The sequence below is a fragment of the Mobula birostris genome, chromosome 18, assembly GCF_030028105.1.
Source record: "Mobula birostris isolate sMobBir1 chromosome 18, sMobBir1.hap1, whole genome shotgun sequence".
NCBI lineage: Eukaryota > Metazoa > Chordata > Chondrichthyes > Myliobatiformes > Myliobatidae > Mobula > Mobula birostris.
The window spans coordinates 30,022,150-30,031,924 of record NC_092387.1 but is presented as its reverse complement, the minus strand read 5'-3'; the positions used below and the strand labels follow the sequence as shown (position 1 = coordinate 30,031,924).

Below are 9,775 nucleotides of genomic sequence, written 5' to 3'. Positions count from 1 at the left end.
CCTTCCTAGAATGGGACAATCAGAACTGTATGCAATACTCCAGATACAACTTAACTAGAGTTCTATAAAGCTGCAACATAACTTCCTGATTTTTGAACATAGTGCCTTGACTAATAAAGGCATATGCATTCTTAATCACCCTATCAAACTGTGTACAGAGGGAACTATGAATTTGGACCCCAATATCCCTCTGCTCATCAACACTGTTAGAGGTCCTGCCCTTGACAGGGTACAGTCTCTTTACACTCGAACTACCAAGGAGCAACACATCACATTTGGCAGGGTTAAACTCAATCTGCCATTTTTCCATGCATATCTGCTATTGATCTATATCCCATTGTATTCTTTGCCAGTCTTCTGTGCTATCCACAATGCCACCAACCTTTGATCATCTGAACATTACTAACCCACCCATCCACACTTTCTCAAGGTTATTTATATACATCACAAACTGTAGAGGCCCCAAAAGAGATCCCAGTGGAACACTACTAATCATAGACCTTCAGGTAGTATAAGTCCGTTCGACCACTACCCTCTGTCTTCTATGAGCAGGCCAGTTCTAAATTGAAATGGCCAAATCACCATTTGATCCCATGCATCTTAATCTTCTGGATGAGCCCCCCCATGAGGGACATTGTCAGATACTTTACAAAATTCATGTAAACAACATCCAAAGCTCCACCTTCATCAATCATTTTTGTCACCTCATCAAAAAACTCAGTCAAGTTAGTAAGACATGACTTGCTCTGCACAAAGCCATGCTGGCTCTCCTTAATTAGGCCATGGTTTTCCAATTCTCATGAATCCTATCCAGCAACTGATGTGAAACTCACCAGTCTATAGTTTCCAGGATAATCCCTGGTTCCCTTGTCAAATAATGGAACATTAGCTACTCATCAGTCCAGCCTGTGGCTAGAGTGGACACGAAGAAATTGTCCTGAGCCTAGCAATCTCATCGTTCTCACCAAGATCCTTCATTGAGACTGGAAAAGAAAGGAGCAGAAGCTAGAATGAGGAGGTGGGGCAAGGGAAAGAGTACAAATGGTGATAGATGAAACCAGGTGAAGGGAAAGATGTGTTGTTAGGGGAGGGGTGAAGTAAGAAGCTGAGAGGAGATGGGTGTTAGAGGGAAAGGGATGAAGAAGGAGGAATCCATGCTAGGAGAGGACAGTGGACCATGGAAGAAAGGGAAGGAGGAGGAAGAATACCAGGGGGAGGTGAGGACAAGAGAAAGGGTGAGAAGGTAACCAAAATGGGAAATGGGAAAAAAGAGAGAAGGAAGGAGGAGAAATTACCAGAAGTTAGACAAATTGATGTTCATGCCATCAGGTTGGAGGCTACCAAGACAGAATGAGGTGCTCAAACTGAGTTTGGCCTCATCGTGCTAGTAGAGTATGCCATGGACAAACATAGCAGAATGAGAATGGGAAGTCAAATTGAAATGGGTAGTCACTGGTGATACAAGTCATCCTTACTGTAAAATATTTTGAAAATGATATTTTATTGGCAGCCCAAGCCACATTTAAGAAATTTGTTGTAATTTATGGCTTAATGCCTTTATATAAGTACTTTAAATACAATTAGGGCTTGAGTTCTTCAATGTTTATTTTTGGTTCAGCTTGGCATATTGTTTGTTTTCTCTTCTTGTTTTGCAAAATCTAGTACTTTAATGCAACTAATTTGAAATTAGTAAAAATAACAATGCATGCACATCCAAAGGCATATTACTCCATTTAGGTTTACTACCAATATCAGGCCATTACGAACAAGACACGCACTAGTGTATTCAAATTTTTTACTGTCCACATACACATTTAAATGACAAGCTTTTTGCACTGATCTTTTTGGTATGCTCATCGTACTTGGGCATCTGAAACCTGGCGGAGCCCATCCCTCTCCAGGTTTTTTTTAAACAAGGTCGAGTTGTTAGCTCACCACTCAACCCAGGCACGGATGGAGAGCGTGCAAGGGAGCCGGCCAGATTTGAACTCGGAACCTCTTGCCCCGAGGTCCAGCACTGATGCCACTACGCCACCAGCCGTGTTTGTAGGCACCTTTATTCAAGGGTAGCAGTGAGAACCTTTACCTCATCATTAACTGTAAAATTCAGTCCATTAATTCTATTTCAGCAACAGTTGGTACACAGTCTAAAGCTGTTGAATGATTGGAAACATTATTCACAAGATAATTGTAGTTTTAATAGCACCTTTAAACAATGAACTGGATTTGATTGACTGTCTAGCCACCTCAGCTTGCTTGTCACATGCTCTTTGGAAGACACTATTTCTACAGCATACTTCCAGGTGCAGGCTTCTGATGGTAGGCCAATTCACAGTTGTCTTTCAGGGTCTTTCTGATTGTTAATATTTAGCTCTGACCCCAATTATCTCAGTTAGTTTCTCTTAGTCCAACAGTTGATCAACTACAAATCTAAGCTTTCCATACATTTATTATACTTTTCCTTCCCTGTCAATTACGCGCTCCTCATAGTTCATCCCTGTGGCTGGGAGGCTATGCAATTCATGCACAAATGACCAGTCAGGTTGGGAAACCTGCTGGCTTGGTGGGGATCAATAATAAGCCTGAAAGGATTCCTGCGGAAAAAAACTGCACCTCCCATGGTAAGTGCGGGATGTATAGAAGTCCATTTACTAACCAAGCCTTTCAGATTACTGTGTTCATCATCAACAACATGAAACACACACCAAACTTCCATAGTACGTCCTAATGCAGTAACCTCCAATACTGCAGGTACATGAGATCCTTTCCAAGCTCGCTTGAAATCACACGCTACCCTGACCTAGAAATATTTCACCCTTCCAGGTGAAAACCTAGGAATTGCCCACCACATTGGTTAAACACCACTTTAAGAGCATTTTCATCACATAAACTGCGATAATTCAGGAAAGCAGCTGCTGAAAGATATGTGACATGCGTACAGAGAAATTAATTACTTTTGAACATCCTCTTATCTAAGGACAGTGGAAACAGAGTCTTTGAATATATTCAAGGCAGGGGAAAGGGGGAAAGGTTATTGTGCACACAAGAGGCACTGCAGATGCTGGAAATCTTGAGCAACGTTGATGGAGGAATTCAGCAGTCCAGGCAGAGCTTATGGAGGGAAATAAACAGTGGGATTGTTTTGAGAAAGTACAAGAGAACTAGTCCACTGCAATGTTTTGAGAAAATTAATAATAGTGTAAAATGGTGAAAAACATTTTTTGACTGGGAAAAGTGAGATCATTGTGCAGGTGCCAAATGCATGGAAAGTACGGGGGTTTGAAGGGTATAAAAAGGGGCAATTCCTTTGAAAGAGAGGGAGGGAGAACTAGTGTTAGGACTAGTGTTAGGGACAAGTCTGTTGAGAGAGAAGGAGTACACGAAGAAAGAGACAAAAAAGGCTGCATGAAAGTTTGGTGACATTCTGCAGATCACCTGTAGTGGAAAATAAATATTTGTTTGTTTTCTGTACTGCTAATTCATTAACAATTTGTTTTTCTTTTTGTATTGCATGTTATTTATAATCCTAATAAAGTGATTTCTTGTGGTTTAACATGTGTATAGTGTCTCTTTTTTTGGAATACATGCACAAATGCCTATTACTACATCAGGAAAGAACATGGAACAAATTTTAAAATAATTTTTGTTACACAGTTGGCATAGTCAGCAGGATTCAGCACAATTGACACTTTGTTTTGCAAATAACAGGACATAACCTCAGACGGGACTGAGCTTAAGGTACCAGGGTGGACAGACAACACCTATGCTTTTGTAGCAGTGGCCAGCACATTGTCCGTGTGTTGCCTTCCCACATGTTGGAAGGCCAAGATGGAAAGCGGTAGTGATGACGCAATGGACATGGTAGCCACTCTGCTGATTAATGTAGGGTTCCCAAAAAGGAGGAGAATAAGGGTGTAGCTTGTTAGATTTTGCTGTGAGCTTTGAAAACGATATTTGACATGTATCAGGCAGCAGAGCAACCCACAATCAAGCTTGCAAAGCTGTGTTACAGTGTATTCTGGAGTTAAGGTATGTAGCAAATAATAATTTCAACTGCAATGAGCCTTCAGATCTGAATATGGATTGTAAGTTGAATTTAAAATTTAGCTCAGAACAATGATCTTCCTGGAGCTGCATTTTTAGACCAGGAAACAACCAATTGACTGAGATGTCTTTATATGCATGAATGCAATCAACACCCATGACCTAAGATCCTGCGTAGACATGGATACGACTCAGAGACAACAATAATTAACACTCATTTTGGATGTGTTGGTGGGAAGATCCAGGTATTTGAAAAATTACATGCAACTCCAAAGAAGTATTATGAAGGCATTGTATCTATAGAAATTGTCAATGATTTGGATGATAGAATTTATGGTTTTGTGGCCAAGTCTTCAGATGATACAAAGATAGGTGGAGGGGCAGGTATTGTTGAGGAAGAAGGGAAGCTACAGAAGGACAATATACACATCTTTTGAAATTTAATCATGATCAATTGCGATCGGGTTTGCATTATTTAAAATAAAGTATGGGACTAGGGAATAAATAGTGGTTGTGAACTAATCATATTAGTTGTGTTTAGAGTGCAGTTTACTTTAGTTTATTGCCTTTATAGATTTCATATTTTAAACCCACTGCTTAAGTAATTATAATAATTCTAGTTATTGTAATTTTAACTGTAATTTTTTGTGCAATGTACCAATGACGAATCAAGCGGAGAAGTGTAAGGGAAGAGTTAAATATGATTCCTCCTTGGTAAATGTGAAAATAAAATGGAAATCTGTATGACAAAATGGTGTTAGCTTGGAGTGGGATTGTTTTGTATAATTTTCATTATAAGCTCTCAATCTTGCAGGTGCATCACAGTGACTGCAGTGACATGCCAGCTGCACAAGGCAGCGTTCAAGCCAGCGCACTGGAGACACTCTGTGCACATGATTGTCAGGCACTGGAAACATCATGATGTTCCACAAAGCACATGATGCACTTGGCTGAGCTGCTCTCCAATACTTGGCTTTCACAGCTTGACTTTATAAAGTAAAGATCTGTTTGAAAATACTAATCCAACCACTTAGTCACTTACCAGTTGTTGTATTGCACTATCAAACCAGTGCCTGAGTTGTTCTGCTCCTGCCAGCCCTGCTCACCAAAGCCCCTTTGTCACCACAGACCCTCTTATCCACACTTTTTGGCTTCTGTGCTCCGGGGATCTCAGTGATCTGACAGCCCTCAGCTTTCTACATCCAAGTATCCTTACTTAACTCCCCACTCTCACCACCTCAATTGAAAACTACAGTACAAGATATAAAACGGGACCTTTTCAGAATGGCAGGCAGTGACTAGTCGGGTACCGCAAGGCTCAGTGCTGGGACCCCAGTTGTTTACAATATATATTAATGGCTTAGACGAGGGAATTAAATGCAGCATCTCCAAGTTTGCGGATGACACGAAGCTGGGCGGCAGTGTTAGCTGTGAAGAAGATGCTAAGAGGATGCGGGGTGAGTGGGCAAGTTCATGGCAGATGCAATTTAATGTGGATAAATGTGAGGTTATCCACTTTGCTGGCAAGAACAGGAAAACAGATTAATATCTGAATGGTGGTCGATTAGGAAAAGGGGAGGTGCAACGAGACCTGGGTATCATTGTACACCAGTCATTGAAAGTGGGCATGCAGGTACAGCAGGCGGTGACAAAGGCAAATGGTATGCTGGCATTCATAGCAAGAGGATTTGAGTACAAGAGCAGGGAGGTTCTACTGCAGTTGTACAAGGCCTTGGTGAGACCACACCTGGAGTATTGTGTGCACTTTTGGTCCCCTAATCTGAGGAGAGACATTCTTGCCATAGAGGGAGTACAAAGAAGGTTCACCAGATTGATTCCAGGGATGGCAGAACTTTCATATGAAGAAAGACTGGATCGACTAGGCTTATACTCGCTGGAATTCAGAAGATTGAGGGGGGATCTTATTGAAACGTATAAAATTCTAAAGGGATTGGACAGACTAGATGCAGGAAGATTGTTCCCGATGTTGGGGAAGTCCAGAACGAGGGGTCACAGTTTAAGGATAAAGGGGAAGCCTTTTAGGACCGAGATGAGGAAAAACTTCTTCACACAGAGAGTGGTGAATCTCCGGAATTCTCTGCCCCAGGAAACAGTTGAGGCCAGTTCATTGTCTATATTTAAGAGGGAGCTAGATATTGCCCTTGTGGCTAAAGGGGTCGGGGGTATGGAGAGAAGGCAGGTACAGGATTCTGAGTTGGATGATCAGCCATGATCATACTGAATGGCGGTGCAGACTCAAAGGTCTGAATGGCCTACTCCTGCACCTATTTTCTATGTTTCTATGTAAAACCAAAAAGATATAATATAACTTAAAGACAAAAGAATCAAGATTTAACTATTACTTTTAAAATTTTAAAAATAAGCTTCTCTCTTACCAAGGTTTGGTAATTATGCAACCTGAAGACTGCTGTGCTCAGATGACACACTATTCACCAGTTCAAACCTCCAGGAAAGGCAAGTGAAGTGGGCAAAGCAGTACTGGGATTCCCTGTACCGGTTCTCCTCACTAACAGGTATATCTGTTTGGATACTGCTGGGAATTGGGGAATGCCCTTTCATGGAGTAGCACCTTGCCAGACTCTAATGGCTCACAGGGAAACAGTGCAGTAAGAAAGAATAATAGTAATATGAGGCTTGTTAGTGAGGGGACATTAAGGAGACACCGGGATTGCGTGTTGCCTCCCTGGTGCCACGGCAGTTAGTGATGTGTCTGAACAGTTGCAGAATATTCCCAAGAGGAAGGATGAGCAGCCAGATGTCGTGGAGCACATTAGTACATAAGACAAAGGTAGAAAAGGGGATGGGTCATCTGGGCAAGTATGGGGAGCTAGGACAAAGCTAAGAAGCATGACCTCAAGGACAGTGATGTCTGCATTACTCCCTGTGCCATGTGGTCGTCAGGGCAGGAATAGAAAGATAGATCGGTTGAGTGTGTGACTGAGATGCTGGTGCAGAATTTAGGTTCTTGGATCACTGGGAGCTGTTCTGGGGCAAAAGTGACCTGTACAAGAGAGGCACATTGTGAATGAACTCAAGAGGGACCAATATTCTGGCAGGGAGATTCGCTGCTGCTACTCTGAAGGGTTCAGACTATATTGATGGGGGTGGGGGGTGTGGAGGAGAGACCCTGAGCAGTTGGGATGGAGCCGGGAAGTTGGAGGAAAAGACTGTTCCCAAAGAGAGCAAGATTAGTCATCAGGATAGCCAGGAGCATCGCAGAAGCAGAGGAATTACCGCTGGTTTAAACTACATTTATTGCAGATAGTTGAAAGAATAATAAGGGAGCCAGTAGGAGATATTCACTTCTCTTACATTGACTAGGCCAACCATATTGCAAAGGGTTTAGAAAAGGCGAAAGCTTCTTATCAAAATATAAAGAGTCTAACTAAACACAATGCAACACTGGATCTTCCCTGAAGTGTCAGAGGAAGAGTGCTTTGGTTCCAGTGACCACAATTCTATTGCTTTTAAAATAGTTTTGGACAAAGCTAGAATGGTTCCGTAGGTTAAAGTCCTAATCTGGGGCAGGACCAATTTTGGAGGCATCAGGCAGGAACTGGGTGAGACTGTTTGGAGGAAAAGGAATGTCTTTAAAGTGGGAGGATTTTAAAAGTGATACCAAGAGTCCAGGAGCAGCATATTCCTGCTAGAGTGAAGGGTAAGGCTGGCAAGTCTAGGGAACCCTAGCTGATCAGAGATATTGAAGCTCTGACCAGGAAAAGGAAGGTAACAAAACACGTGGTTTAGGCAATCGGGGCAAGAATTCCTCAGTGACTATGAGAACTATAGGTGAACATTGAAGTGGGAAATCACTTACGGGCAAAATTGAGAGCATGAAAAGGACCTGGCAGGTACGGTTAAGGAATATCCAAAGAAATTCTGTAGATATATTAAGAGTGAAAGGTGATTAGAGAGAGAACAGGTCCCCTTAAAGATCAGCATGGCTGTCTGTGTGGAGTCACAGGTGATGGGTGAGATTTTTTAATGAATATTTGTCATCAGTTTTTACCGTGGAGAAATTGTTAGATGCTAAAGAAATTATGGAAATGAGTGGTGATGCCTTGGACCACATATGATTACCATGGTGCAGCTGTTGGTGGCTTTAAAACACATTCCGGCAGATAAATTCTCAGAGATATTGTAGACTGAGTGCATCCTTAGACCTTGTGGGAATTTAGCAAAGAAATTACACAGGCTCTTGCAGAGATCTTTAGAAGTTTAAAAGGTGGCTAATATTGCACCTTTACTTAATGGCAACAAAGACAAGCCAGGAACTACAGGTTGGTGGGTCTATCATCAATGATCGGTGAGTTACCAGAGAGAATTCTGATAGACAGGTTCTATCAACATTTGGATAGGTAAGATCTAATTGGAGATAGCATGGAAAATCGTGTATGACAAACCTGTTAAGATTTTTTGAAGAAGTAAGCAAAAGGGTAGATGAAGGTAGGGCAGTGGACATTGTCTACATGGAATTTAGCAAGACTTTGACAAGGAAGTTTGAAGGTTACATCGCTGGGATTTCTAGTTAAATGAAATTGCAATTGTCTTAACAGTGTGAAACAGAGTTATGTCTTAAGGTTGTTTCTCAGACTGGAGACCTATGATCTTGGTGCTGGGGCCTTGGATTGTTATTTATATAAATTATTTCGATGTATGTGCACAAAGCATAGCTAGTAAGTTTGAGGATGATACTAAAATAGGTAGTATTGTAGACTTTTGAAGGAAGTTATCAAAAATTACAAGGAGCTTTTGGTTAGCTGAGTAAGGTGGGCTAGGAATTGGCAAATGGCTTTCAATTCAGATAAGATCCAAGTGTTACATTGTGGGAAGTCAAAGTAGGGTAGGCCTCACACAGTGAATGGTTCGACCTGGGAGTATTGTGGAACAAAGGGACATAGGAGAAGCATTTAGTTCACTGAAAGTGGCTCCCTGCTGAACAGAGTGATGAAGAAGGTGTCAGGCAAGCTTTCCTTCATCATTAGGGCATCATTGCAGATTACAAGACATTGGTGAGACCATTGAATTTTACAGACTCACCATTCTCTGAATAAAGAAATTCCTCCTCATTTCTGTTCTAAAGCAACGTCCTTGTTTTCTGAGATTGTGCCCTCTGGTCCTAGATTCTCCTGCTATAGGAAATACTCTCTCCACGTCCACTCTATCCAGGCTTTTCAATATTCAATAGGTTGCAATGAGATTCCCCACCCCCCTCCTATTCTTCTAGACTCCAGTGTATACAGCCTAGAGCCAACAAACATTCCTCATAAATTAACCCATTCATTCCTGGAATCATTCTCATAAACCTTCTCTGGACTCTCTCTAAGCCAGCCTGAGGGGTCCAAAACTGCTCACCATATTCTAAGTGTGGTCTGACCAATGTCTTATACAGCCTCAGCATTACATCCTTGTTTTTATACTCTAGTCATCTCGAAATGAATGCTAACAATGCATTTGCCTTCCTTACTACCAACTCATCCTGCAAGTTAACCTTTAGGGAATCCTGCATGAGGAGCTCCACGTCCCCCTGCACCTCTGATCTCTGAATTACATGATGAATAATGACACTGTTCCTACTTTAACAGCTCCCCTCTATCATCTGCTCGCCATATTCTAAGTGGGGTCTGACCAGTGCCTTTGCCTTATAAAGCCTCTTCATTACAGGATGAATGCAAGTAGTCCTTTTCTCAGAGAAGGGAACTAAAAACTA

The 9,775-nt window shown here is 41.8% G+C and overlaps 1 protein-coding gene across 1 annotated transcript in view; it reads right to left on the bottom strand.

The window, feature by feature from the left end:
* Positions 1 to 8,541: 8,541 nt before the first annotated feature.
* LOC140212250 (protein FAM149B1-like) overlaps positions 8,542 to 9,775 on the bottom strand; it is a 95,638-nt gene continuing 94,404 nt past the window's right edge. Inside the window, exon 13 of the mRNA XM_072282970.1 lies at positions 8,542 to 8,589. Within this exon, the coding sequence (XP_072139071.1) occupies positions 8,542 to 8,589 (48 nt within the window). The remainder of the gene's footprint in view (positions 8,590 to 9,775) is intronic.